Source organism: Hermetia illucens, chromosome 6 (genome assembly GCF_905115235.1).
Source record: "Hermetia illucens chromosome 6, iHerIll2.2.curated.20191125, whole genome shotgun sequence".
In the NCBI taxonomy this organism is placed as follows: Eukaryota; Metazoa; Arthropoda; class Insecta; order Diptera; family Stratiomyidae; genus Hermetia; species Hermetia illucens.
Window position 1 is genome coordinate 54,862,251 of NC_051854.1, and position 13,985 is coordinate 54,876,235.

At 42.0% G+C, this 13,985-nt stretch overlaps 1 protein-coding gene across 1 annotated transcript; it reads left to right on the plus strand.

The window, feature by feature from the left end:
- Positions 1-2,225: 2,225 nt before the first annotated feature.
- LOC119659297 lies at positions 2,226-13,966 on the plus strand. Its single transcript, XM_038067308.1, has 3 exons — positions 2,226-2,492; positions 13,284-13,371; positions 13,434-13,966. The coding sequence occupies exons 1-3, from the start codon at positions 2,423-2,425 to the stop codon at positions 13,672-13,674; spliced, it is 399 nt and encodes a 132-aa protein (XP_037923236.1). The 5' UTR covers positions 2,226-2,422; the 3' UTR covers positions 13,675-13,966.
- Positions 13,967-13,985: the final 19 nt, after the last annotated feature.

A 13,985-nucleotide genomic window follows, 5' to 3' on the forward strand; every position in this document is an offset into this window, starting at 1 on the left:
AAACTGCCTTCATCCAGATCGAGCAGGCGGCGATTGGCGCGAGATCTTGGGCTGCACATCAATGAAGGCAAGACAAAATATATGGTGGCAACATCAGCACCGAAGACGAATCAACCAACAACATCAAACCGCACTGGTCAAACACAAACACGAACAAGAATAAGGATAGGAGAATACAACTTTGAGACCGTTGACAATTTCTCCTATCTAGGGTCGAAAATCACAACCGATAACAACTACGATGATGAAATCCGCGCACGGTTGTTGTCAGCCAACAGAGCCTATTTCAGCTTACAAAGACTGTTCCGCTCGAAACGTCTCACCATAGGGTCAAAGCTCTTACTGTACAAGACAATGATCTTGCCAGTCCTCATGTATTCCTCGGAAACTTGGGTTCTTAGCAAGAAAAATTGCGAACTCTCGGCCGCGTTCGAGAGAAGAATCCTCCGAAGAATTTTTGGCCCCCTACATGAGGATGGACGATTCCGTAGCCTACACAATGACGAAATCTATGAGCGATACCATGACCGTCCGGTTGTGGATAAAATCCGGCTCAATAGGTTACGGTGGACGGGTCACTTAATCCGTATGGATGAAGATGATCCCACCCGGAAAGTCTATAAGGGCAATATCTATGGTAGAAAAAGAAGACGAGGCAGACCCTGCCTAAGATGGAGCGCTGGCGTGGGCTAGGACGCCAGACAGCTTTTAGGGATATCGAATTGGTGGACCTCGGCGCAAAACCGGGATGTCTGGAGTTCCTTATTAAGGCAGGCCTAGACCGGATACCGGTTGTTGCGCCGTTGATGATAATGATTAGCTGGGACACTTCTCAAATCCATTGTAGCTGGACACCCTTCAGATTATTGAGCAATAGTGCGCACTTTTAAGGTCCGCATTTCACCTGCTTTTCATCGACTTTTAGAAAACTTTCAACAGCTTGGAGTATATCTCCAGTTCTCCGCGTAGGAAAGGCCTAATTAGTTCGAGTCCATTTTGACCAAGTTCTGACTCTCTCCGTACGGTTAGCAAAGATAAACCTCCCTATGACTTTCTTCCTATGAAATTTAATACCTATTCCTTCTTACCAATACGACGGCATGCACTGCTTCATTCTAGTTCAGATGCTGGATTCGTATCTGCTGAAAACTAAACACCATAAAAATGTCATTTTTCAAAGTGGAATAAGGTGGGATGTTCCAGCGATTTCAATGTGTGAAACATGTACACGCCATCCGTACCCTATAAAAATTCTGTGGGCAAAAGGAATTCCAAAAGATATCTGCACCAGAACATATAAAAGGATAAGTTTTTCTTTATAGAATCAATCTATAATATATATGAATCCAAAATGTCAGTCTACGAATTGTAAATTTTACATTTGAATTTTTATAAATAATTTTGCCAATTCTTGGATTGGAGTATCTATCAAATTATGATTCTACCCTTAACTATAATAGATTACCAAATTTTGATCATATTTCGTGCTTCGTTTGAAAATGACTGCATACATATTAAAAAAATATAAGGATAAGATAAAGCCTTGGGAAAGTAATATTAGTATTTCTTGATCGTTTCAACTTCAAGCACCTCCTAATTTACATTTTTATTAGACTGTTTTTTTTTATTGTTCGCATTACCTCTAAGAAAGATAGAAAACTTTCTCCATCCTCCATTTTCCATAAGATTTCATCGAAAAGCCTGGTGAAGCGTCTGAACAACAGTCGAGTTATGTGATCCTTTTTGTTACTAAAGAAACCTGATTTAAAAGTACTGCTGGCATGGGTCCACGTAAAACAATCCCCTTGAACACCCCTCTACGGACAAGTTCCTTGTGTAATTTACACCGTCAATAAAAAGGATAGCAAGCAACAAACAAATGTGTATCCTTGTGTAATTTATATTCTCCTTAAGCAATACACGAGATATCTTCTATTTTGCATCCCAATTTTTATTATTATTCTGCCAAGATACTTGCCCGGACATCCGGCAACTACCACACATTGACATTATGCCTCCCGTTTCAGCTCCTTTGCAGCGAATCCTCCACTGAGGAATTTGAAAGATGACGAAACGAGGGTGGTATAGTTGCATTATCACGGCCTAATCAGACGAGCAGATAAGATACGTAGTGGGAGTAAGATGAGTTTTGATTGGTCAGCGGCATCTTATAGAGTGGGCAGCATATGAAATATGAAATAAATATTTAAGATCCCGTGCTGGGATAGTAAGTTTTGCATTCGTTCCGTTACGCTCAACAGGTGAACGCGGTTTTAATAGCAGTGGAAATTTGATTAAGTACATTTTGGTGTTTTCAAAGGATTTAAAGGATGATTTCGTGCTGTTGTCAATTTTTTAAGAGCATTAATTTTTGAGTTTAGTTTGTATTTAAAAACACAAAAGTTTCAAAAATTTGAGGAAAATGAAAGCAAAAAAATCAATTATGAACTTCAATTTGAACCTGACTTTATACTTTGCGGTGCTGCTGCTACGTGAGTATATACGAGTTTTTTAATCAAAGTGCGTACAAACTCAAAATTCCGGGAAAATCTGTCTAAATATTTGTGGGAGTATTTTCTTAATGTTTGTGAATTTCCTTTGAGATTGACTCAAAAACAAAACTATGTATGACTATCAACTATTATCGGAAATTTATTATCGCGGTTTACCCCCAATTGAATATCTGAAAAGTTTCAATATTACCGATCGTACAGTATCTTACTTTCGAAATTAAGTTAAATCCCCGATGTTTCTTTTTTTAGTTAGGAAACGGCTACTAGACTCTACATTTCCAATAGTGTATAGAACGCAAATAGTTCCATTTTCTGAAAGACGAAGAAGTGATCTTCTTTTTCTGTAGCCTTTGTCCCGTTCACAAGCGTGGTCGGCTCGTCTTGATCGGTTTCGCCATTTGGCTCTATCGAATGCCTGATCTGGGTGCAATCTCGAGCCTTTTAAATCCCCATCCAGCGTATCAAGCCACAGTTGTTTCGGCCTGCCTTTTGGTCGTTTACCATCGACTTCGATGTTCAGACCAATCTAGTCCACTAGTCCAACGTAACATCTTCGTCTCCATTACCGCAACACGTCGTTCATTGTCTTTTATAGTCGGTCAACACTCAGAACCATAAAGAGCGACAGGACGGACGACATTGCGGTAACTTTTAGATTTTAGGACGTTCGTTGATACGTCGATCACAAAGAGCATCAGTTGTGGCACGCCATTTCATCCAGGTTGCCTTAATGCGTGAAGTAATTTCATAACGCAATTCTCCATTGGCTGATAGCGTTGACCCGAGTTATTTAAATCGCATAGTTCTGGGCAAATCACTGCCGCTGACAGTGATTATACCTGTTTCATAGGGATCGGTCGTCAAAAATTCAGTTTTGTTTAGATTTAATTTGAGACCATCGTGCATGAGGCGATCATTCCATTTTCGGACAAGTTGCTCGAGATCATTTTTGCTATCAGATGCTAGGAAAACATCATCTGCATAAAGCAGTGTGTAGGGCGCTAGACGTTGGATATCCCGTGTGACAGTGTCCATAACAGGAACAAAGAGGAATGGTGAGAGGGCGATTCCTTGATGAACACCAACAGAGACACGAAGCGGTTTTGATACACCCGCCATACTTCGAACTTTACTTTTCGGATCTTGGTAGAGCAATTGAACCCAGCGCACCAGTTCTTCTGCCACTCAGTGTTGTCGTAAAGCATAACAGATGAGTTCGTGTGGCACACGGTCAAAGGCTTTCTCTAGGTCGAGAAATGCAATGCAAAGAGGGCAATGCTTGCTGGTGTTTCTCCATGAGTAACCGCGCAGCATGTATTGCATCAGTACTTCCGTAGTTCCTGATAAATCCGGTTTGATTTACGGTTATTTCAACGATTTCGCGAATACAGTTGTCAAAAATGCGTTCAAAAATCTTCATGGTATGGGAAAGTAACCGGATCGGACGGTAATTTAAACATTCTGCTGGGCTACCTTTCTTTTTCCATATTGGAACAGTGGTACTTTCTTGCCAGTCAGATGGTGTTCTACCTTCCTGAATAACCCGGTTAAAGAATTCACTGAGCCGCAGTGTTGGGTCCCAGCTCTTCGCTCTCCAGAGCTCAGATGCGAAGTCGTCAGGTCCTGTGGATTTTCCCGATTTCATTCGTTTTATTGCCTCAACTTCAGTTGCACTGACAGGTGGGACTACTACTGTCCAGTTTATCGTAAAGATTATTGTAATGATTCGCTCGGGTAACAGCGACTGCTTTCTTTGCTTCCCAGGTTGACATTCTTATAAATTTGCCGATTAGCAGGCGTCTTATCGTCGAGGATATAGGGTCCAATCCAAAAAATCAAAAAGAAGCAAATTACATTTAGCATGCAGGCAAGAATGTTTACGGACTACGAATATACACGGACAGACCCACTCTAAAGTTTTGTGGACGGCATTTGCTTGCTAAGTCCAAACCATCAGCAACATGACAAATATACTCTTGAATTATCCAACTAAAGAACACGCTGGTTATGTTACTTGCTTCCCCCTATAACCCAGGTAAGAGTCTGCAAAAAGCTCAGATTTCAAGAAGGATCGAAGTCCTCAACATTCCGCAAGACAGACCATTTTTGAAGACAATTGTGAATATCGGCTGTGTGTTAAAAGCTAATGAGTGCAGGTTAAACATTATTATCCGTTAATTTTTCAAATAATTGTCCTGGATTTCCAGAAGCCCAAACATGACAATTTTGTCTCTTGACATACCCCTTTGAGTGAAAATGAACTTCTTTAAAAAGGATGATTTTTTAGCTATAATTCCTGTACCTTTGGCACTTTCTACGAGATATTCTACAATCTCAGCGGTCGTCTGCGATCTTCCGCGAGTCGCTTACGGTGCGGGGAGTGGGGTCTCAAGGTGCCCGAGCAAGTAGTTCTAACCCCATAGCTGGCACTATACCACGTTAGTCTGCATCGAACCGTCCGTGGGTTCCAGACGCAGCTAAGAGGAGATCAGGCTTCCATGAAAGAAGAAAAAAATTACAAAAGTGAGTGAATAGTAGGGACGTAGAAAGAGTTAACTGAGTTGTGGCGCAGCACGAAGCAATAGCGTCCAGGATAATTTGTCAACTCTCTGCCTACATCTTACCAAGTACACTATGATGCTAAGGCAAAGAAGTGTCATTCTTGGCTCACTGAAAGCTTAATGCGATAAATAAAAACGAATCTGCACATCCATTTCTATAAGAAGAAAATTACAATGTATTACAAATGAAGAAGACCCTGGTTAAAAACTAACTATTTACAAGACAATGACAAAGTTATTCATTTAAAAACTGTAAGAATTATTATTATTCTGTGAAAACGTAAACCTTCAAGCACAAACTTTCCGGAAAAGTGACTATAGAAGATACTTCTAATCGGACATAAACCCCTTAGAGGGCCATCCTCGAGGAAACACTTGGAACGCATTATTAGGCAGGAGGTTCATCATAGTGGTGCCCTCAATCAGTGGTATCTGGCATCAATGTTATAATTAATCTAACAGAGGAAGCAATTAACGACATAAGGTACAATAGGGAACGCAACCCCGGTATTCAGCAGTCCTGCATTTCTGAAGAAAGGAACAGAAAATATCGCCGAAACTGGGCTGTTTTCAATATAGGCCCAGTGAGAGCACGATCGATTGTCCTTGCTGCATCTTGCTTTCCAGGAAATGCGAGGCAGGTGTGAAGCGCATTTGGTTCGCAGCTTTCCTACAAGAAAACCGAAAAAGGAAAGCGGTGGTTGATGGAGCTAAAGGAACTCATAGATTGCATTTTCTTCTACAGACAGACATGGAGAGCAGCATAAGATGCGCAAAAATGAGAAGCAGTTGCTCGTCCCCCCCCCCCCCCTCCTGAAAAAAGCCTAAGCGCCAAACGGATCGGTTGCAGAGCGGAAACAAGAAGGCGTATCTCGATCAGACTTTACCCAAGTAGTCTCCAGGGCTCGAAAGAAAAGAGCTATTAGGGACAATTTGGTAATAACACGCTATGCCGTCAGAAAACCGTCTGCCTAAAGTCAAAACGGACACGAAAGGTGAAATACCAAATCAAAAGGCGGCGAGAGGAAGGAGAACTAGACCTTCAACTTTGCTTGCTTGGGGAAGTCCTCAACAAGATCCGTTCTAAACTCTCATTCGGAAAACGAAGGGTGGTGGAGTCCCCCTGTCGAATTAGGTCCGAAAACAAAAAATAAAGGTACCCTCTGTGAAACGACCAAAGGTCTACTGGAAGAATCGGCTCTGATTCTTAGCCTAGAACCCGCGTGCTCTCTTGAAATCTGAAATTTTAACTGCATCTTAAAAAAGGCTGAAGTAGAAAAGGCTGGATATCCGGATGACTCAAGTGTTTAGAGTGCTAGGCTGTCGTAGGGGAAAGTTATGGTCAAACCCACTGGTGGCAGAGGCATTTGTTATCGTGACTGGATGTCGGATACCAGCTGTGAATGAGTACCTGAATCAAATCTGAATAACAACCTCGGTCGATCGCAATGCTGACCACATTACCTCCCTTAGGGTACTGTAATCCTGTAGTGTACCGTTACAGTCTTAACTGAAGTTCTCTGATACATTTCAAGGCCCTGATCCAATTGCTCCCTCAACGATTATTATTATTAGAAGAAGTCATCAAATGTGAACGTCCAGAAGTAACCAATGCCCGTATTGATAACACCTCACCGAAATCTCGAGGCGAAAACTCGTTGCTGTCAAACAATACGAGAGGAAACTTCTTAACATCAGGAAAATCAGAATTGATTGGTTAATATAGAGGGCACGAATTCAGGCAGCCCACTTCTATAGGACTTGCCACCAAGCAACACCTCTCGGTGTGCACCAACCTGCTGCCTTTCTTATTCGTGGAACGCTTTGAAGGTGAAAACCGAGATATTCGTCGAAGTTCCTGGAACAGGCGGAGCCACGCTAGAGAACACTCCGAGAGAGAGATTGAGAGATTGTCGTAAATTCAGTTATACATTTGATCACAAAAACCTGTGGAGCTTCCATACCCTGAAAAGTATCCAGACGTGGCAATCCTTTGATGTATTTGTGGACGACGAGAATTGCCGAGTTCCGGAGAATGTATCATAAGTTCCGCCGTTTGACGCAGCATTTAACATGGCGACATTCAGCACAATATCAGACTACAGATCAAGCAAAAAGGAACTCCGCCGAGCAATAAACAAAAACAAAGCTCGCTATTGGCAGGACCTAGTTGATGAAGTTAAAGGAATCCGTGGGGACTCAGTTATAAATTGACATTGAATCGAGGCTCCGCGAAGTCCTGTACGCTTAATGCCGAACAGATAGACCATATATTATCTGCATATCCCATTTGAGTTTATCTCAGGACACATCAGCTAATTATAGCAACGTATATCCACATTACTACATGAGGATCCAGTTAATTGAAGTTTTATCTAGTAACGTCACAGAACCTTTTCAAAAGGGCACAGTCAAAGAACACCCTATCGCGACTCGCCTTTCAATCTTTGAGAAAGCAAATAATGCATGAATGAATGGGGACTCACAGAACTTTCCACGTTGGTAAGCGCCTTCTCGCGAATGCGAACCTCAACCAGTTTTCCTGGACATTTTTAAGGACTATACATATCGTTGAAGTCTCTCTTTCGCTTCGCAGTTCCTCAGAGTATGCTCTAAAGGAATCTGGCAGCATTTAACAAGCCTCTTATATTTTCGCTAGTCTTTATTTTTATTACTTTTACAAGTATGATTTAGAAGTCCGTTTTCACAAGCACGATTCGAAGAACGGTTTTTATCGCGTTTGCCTCGGGTAATAGAACAAAAAACTTCATGTAACTCTAAAAATGCGCGGTTCAATGTTCCTAATTGATCTTCATCACAAATTATCAAAAGTTCGAGAATACTTGATTCTACACACGCTACCAAATCCCTTTCTTCTTACCTCGGTCCTCCAGTCGTATTCGGTCTTTCAGTTTCCCCCAAGGTGGGAGTTGCCAGCAAATGCAAGCTTCCCATTGAATTGGAAAACATTCCTTCTACAAATTTCTCCGTAGGGGAACATGCATTTAGTGAGGCATAGAAAACCGCGGCTTGACTGCTGATTATGAGCGCGTGTTGAATTGAAGCCTATAACTACTTACCACTTGGAGAGGAGGGGGTGATTTCTACTTGAATGAGCCTCCTCCATAGTTAGTTTGGGTAGATTTAGCTCCGTTTTCTAGTAGAAAAAATCCACAAGGAACAATCCCAAGGTGAAACCTGCTATTTCACACAATGCTGTTCTACACACGTTGTACACGGTATACTGAACTCACTCTCCCCCTCCTACAACATGTCTTTGGTCACATTTTGCACCTAACACGCATAGCCTAAATCTCCTTTGTTTAGTTTGACATCGATTACTACCCCCAAGTATCGAATGATCGATTTTAATTTGACGTCGTGATCACCAACCGATAATCAGGGCGCCTCCTTCTTTGCGTTCAGAGGCACCTGCTGTTACAATATACTCTTTCGCTCCACCATTCGTTTCGGTTCAGAGAAGCCCGGTACGATGTCCAACGCCGCAAAAGGTTCAAGTAGGATTTGGCCCCTGACGATCTGGTTGCATTAAAGTCGCGCCGGCACCAAACTGTCTAACATATCGGAAGGAGCCCGTATTCAGACGATACGTCGGCTCCCAAAGCTTATATAAAGATTCCAATGATAATCGACTGCGGCTTATACAGTTAGCAGTATCGTACGAAATGGTTGTTGGAAGTACCTAGTTTACGCGGAAAGTGGTCGACAAACATACATGGCCCTCTGCAGACGGGACCACTTTCAACCAAATTGATCAAGTGTTGATAGAACGCCGCCACCTCTCAGCCATGAAAAATGTCAGAGCATATATGGGGACCAATATAAACTCAAATCATTATCTCGGTGGCATAGTGCGGCAGGCACGAACTACAACAGCGCCTACAATCGCCTCTGACAATCAGATGAGAGTGAAACTGAACTCACCCACACCAAAACCCTCCGTAGTACCTAAATGGGGCAGCATCCTCTTTAAGCTGGCCCTGGAAAAAGTGATCCGCGATACAGACGTTAATGCAAGAAGCATCATCCTCTTCAAGTCCGCATGATGGCCCGGAGTATCTATAAGGGCAACATCTATGGTAGAAAAAGAAGCCGTGACAGACCCTGCCTCAGATGGAGTGATAGCGTAGATCAGGACGCTAGACAACTTTTAGGGATATCGAATTGGTGGACCTTAGCGCAAAACCGGGATGTCTTGAGTTCCTTACAAAGGCAGGCCTAGACCAAGTACCTTCATATGCCTTCTTTCCCTTTTTCATGACATCCTTTTCTAGAATGCGAAGATCAAACGGTTCTTTTAGGGTATCACTAATATTCTCTCTCGATCCAACTCCGTCAAGGTCATTGCATTCGACTTTTACTTACAGCTTTCAGGCTCTTATCTCCGTCTGCTCTCCTAGCACCTTTTCCACATTGCCTTTTATCCATTAACTTTTCACTGGATCAATCTTTCGAGGGGAATCTAATATCTTTTGTTAAGGTCCGATTATCGACAAATATTTCGCTTCTCCTTCTCCATACAATTCACGTATATGTTCTCAAAATAAAAGAAACACTGTGGCTGTTCAATCTCCTCTATATTCACCCTTTCGCTCAAAAGTGCCAGAATCGATCCGAGACCAGTCGCATTCCTTTTCGAGCGCCGAAAAGCATTAGTGACTTTCGCGAGATTAGACTTCTTCTAAGAAACAAACCCACTACTGCCTCGCTGTGATCGCTAGATGTCGATGGCTGCAATCTACAAAGAACACATCTTCTTCTACGGTACATGCTCCGGGAGTCCCCCTATCGCCGCAGAAGGATGCGTCCTTTACAGTTCCTCACAGTAAAGTATACATACTTATCAGATCCAGGTGCTCCAAGAAGTCGGGGTACATCATCGGAAAAGAAAATCTTATTGACTGGTGAGCCTTCCAAATATTTCATTAGTAAAATGCAACCTTTGAGCAGTAATTTTTATATGGTTTGAATTTTGTACAAATATCTTTATGTAAAACGCGATTTGTGATGGACATATTTAAGACCCTAGCCCGCTTCCAAAAAGAATAGCCGCCCAATTCCCCTACGCGTTTTCGCCGTGTTGTATTTTGAGCGTTGCACAAGATGCATGTACGAGTAATACACACGCAGGCAAAGGAACATTTGGGTAGAAATAACACGTCCGCCAAAGCGTCACTGTTGTAGATTCCCAGAAATCTTTCAAACCCCACGATTTTCCGAGGAGCTTGCCCTATTCTTCCACGGCGCTGTGCCAAGTTGTTCAAGAGCGATCCCTTCGTCGACTATTCTTCTATAGTGCGTTCCATTGCATGATGATGAAGAACAATACCACAAGACAAGCATACAAATTAGTGAAGCGGCTAATGCGTGGATGTCAATCAAAAACCACCCTTTGGAAAAGCAAAAACGGAGCGAATAATAAAGACTTGAGAGATGAGCGTCTTATTTTAAAGAACTGCTCAACCCCTCGCATACAACTCAATCACCAGGACCTACAAAAATAATGGTCAACGGAGACATTGAACCACCAACATAGAAAAATATAGGCTCAGCAGTCAAACATCAAAAAAACTAACAAGATGCTGGGCACGGATGACATGCTCGTTGAATTCCTCAAAGTGGATGATCCAATGACAATGAAAGCTATCCATAATTTGGTTCTTTCCATTTGGAATCAAGAACAGATTCCGCAATGGTGGTCAAAAATTGTGTTATACCCCAAGCTGACATGCGAAAATTACAGAAGCATCTCATTACGTTGTACATACACATCCTTTAAAATCTTCACGGAAATACCAATCAAAACAACAATTAAACTGTAAGCCGAGAAGATCATTTGTGAATACCAAGGAGGTTTTCGAACTGGAAGATTGACAATTGACCAGCTAACACGTGTTAAGAATTTGACATCGTCTCCCATCAACTAGTGGTTGACTTCAAGGAGACACATGGCAATATTGACCGAAATGTACTATACTGTACTATACAAAGTAATGCTTGACTTAGGACTTCAAGCAAAACTGGTAAACTTTATGAGAATGATAATGATTCACTAAATAGCACAGATCAGAATCAATAGCGGATGTGATTAAGACAAACGCCAGATTTAAGCAAGGAGAAAGGTTGGCACCTCTACTGTTCAATATGGCACTGTAGAGACGAAACCTATGACGCCCGAAAGACAAAAAATACCACGAACTTGAAAAATGTAACTAATTTAAAACTCTTTATACTTAAGTGTACAACCGACGTAAGATAGAACATGACTTGCTGTTTCAGGGCAGAGGCAACTCATCAGACGCTGAATCACCTTTGCCCTGGGAACAGCGTGGCCGAAATGGTTACAGGTTGGAGTTTGCTCCATTATATTAAAGACATAAGTGAAGTGGACGAAACAAAACGCAGAAGTCAACTCCAAATATCATCATCATCATCAACGGCGCAACAACCGGTATCTGCTCTAGGCCTGCCTTAATAAGGAACTCCAGACATCCCGGTTTTGCGCCGAGGTCCACCAATTCAATATCCCTAAAAGCTGTCTGGCGCCCTGGCCTACGCCAGAGCTCCATATTAGGCAGGGTCTGCCTCGCCTTCTTTTTCTACCATAGATAGTGTCCTTATAAACTTTCCAGGTGAGATCATTCTCATCCATACGGATTAAGTGACCCGCCCACCGTAACCTATTGAGCCGGATTTTATCCACAACCGGACGGTCATGGTATCGCTCATAGATTTCGTCGTTATGTAGACTACGGAATCGTCCATCCTCATCTAGGGGGCCAAAAATTCTTCGAAGGATTCTTCTCTCGAACGCGGCCAAGAGTTCACAATTCTTCTTGCTAAGAACCCAAGTCTCCGAGGAATACATGAGGACTGGCAAGATCATTGTCTTGTACAGTAAGAGCTTTGACCTCATGGTGAGATGGTGACACGTTTCGAGCGGAACAGTTTTTGTAAGCTGAAATAGGCTCTGTTGGCTGACAACAACCGTGCGTGGATTTCATTATCGTAGCTGTTATCGGTTGTGATTTTCGACCCTAGATAGGAGAAATTATCAACGATCTCAAAATTGTATTCTCCTATCCTTATTCTTCCTATTTGACCCTTTTTATGTATGAGACAGATAATGCCTCGTTGCCATTCGTCAGGCATTGATTCGCTGTCCCATACTTTGAGCACAAGCTGATAAATAACTTGGTGTAACTTGGCTCCTGGCGACTTATTATTTTTTATGCCGATGAATTGCATGGACTGTTTCTTCTATACTTGGTGGTGTCGTCTGTGAAGTTGCTTCTCCGCTCGAGGGAGTTCGTGATAAGTCGCGCCTGCCCGCGTTTTTTGAGAATGCAACATTACTCGATATGCAGCATTCTTCTATTCCGTTGCTAGCTTACATTCATCGTCAAACCAGCCGTTCCCGACTTTTTTTTTTGCGGTTGGAGCCAAGTATCTTTAAGGCCGTATCAATGATAACGTTCCTCAGGTGGTTGTGAAGATCATTTGTTAATGCTTCACCTCCAGGACCTCCGAATATGCAAAACAATAATAAGACCTGTGCTGTGCTATAGATGTGAAACATGAATGGGCTCAGAATGTTCGACATATGGGCAGCATTCGGTTATCCGAAAGGTTATTTAAAGGGGAAACAGAAGAGAAAAGACTGATGGGGAAATCCCGAAAGCTTTGGTTAGATTCTGTCGAAGACGCCGCATCAATGCTCGGATTTCGAAATTGGAGAATGGATTCAATCAATCGAGATGGTTAGAGGAAGGACATCCTGAACCCAAGAACCAAAATGGGCTGTAGAACCTCGACCACGACGACAATCCGTTATAAAGTTACCACCCTTTCATAATTTCATGTTTAATAATAATTTCAATTTTCGCCTTCTAATCAACTCCCCTGCTGCAGAGAGTACAAAAGGACGCCTGTCATTTGACACCCCACATGGCTATATTTAGGGAAATGTGAACTCCCCTTTGCCTGAATGGGGGTGCCCCCATCTAAATTAACATAAATGTAAAATAATACCATTCACTACAAGCCTGCAGGAGTTCACAATTCCAACATTTTTACCAAATTTCGTGGCATTGGGTGAACCGATTTTATCAATGTTTTATTCTATACAAAACCTTAAAACAATCTTTTATTTCCGCTACTATGAAAATCTAAATTATCTTTCTTACAGTGTCGGCGATATTCTTCACCGGAGCAGATATGTCCTGCGATTCGTGTGGACGAGAATGCGCAAGAGCCTGTGGAACGAAACATTTTAGGTATTCATTCATTCTACATTTCTCTTCTAACTCTAAAATCGGCTGGACTGATTCTTTTTCAGGACGTGTTGTTTCAACTATTTACGGAAACGCTCAGCCCCTTTGGAAGCGGAACAAAACCCGAACAGTATTATACAGAGCCCATTCGATGCATTAACGTCATTCGAAAGGAAGCTGGAATCATGGATAAGAGATACTCGGGAACTCGAAGACACCCTGCGCGAAAATATTGCACAACAACGGGTCAATAATCTGAAGAAACGACGAACCGCTTCCTCTGATGAATTTTTAGAACTCTCTTGAGAAATATTTGGGAAAAGATATAAAAATCACGGCAGTATGAGGATTCCGATAAATATGAAAGATAAATTCTGTTAGCAACTTCTGTATGGATCGAGGCAAAAACTATTGAATAAAATGCGTATATACGCCATAATCAGGATATGTAGCAATTGAGGAGTAAATGAAATATGAACTATACATTTTCTTCGTTGTTTCGTTCAATTAATGTTACTCGCAGCATACAGACTTAATGTCACATTATATACGTAAAATATATATCACCTGATCATCATCAATAAAATCCTTACTTTTAGTTAGGCTCTTTATTTCAT

Bases quoted from the DNA above. Each gene is read 5' to 3' on its own strand.
- LOC119659297 (XM_038067308.1), top strand. From the start codon at position 2,423: ATGAAAGCAAAAAAATCAATTATGAACTTCAATTTGAACCTGACTTTA. The intron at 2,493-13,283 runs GTGAGTATATAC...TCTTTCTTACAG, and splicing joins CTTTGCGGTGCTGCTGCTAC to TGTCGGCGATATTCTTCACC. The intron at 13,372-13,433 runs GTATTCATTCAT...ATTCTTTTTCAG, and splicing joins TGTGGAACGAAACATTTTAG to GACGTGTTGTTTCAACTATT.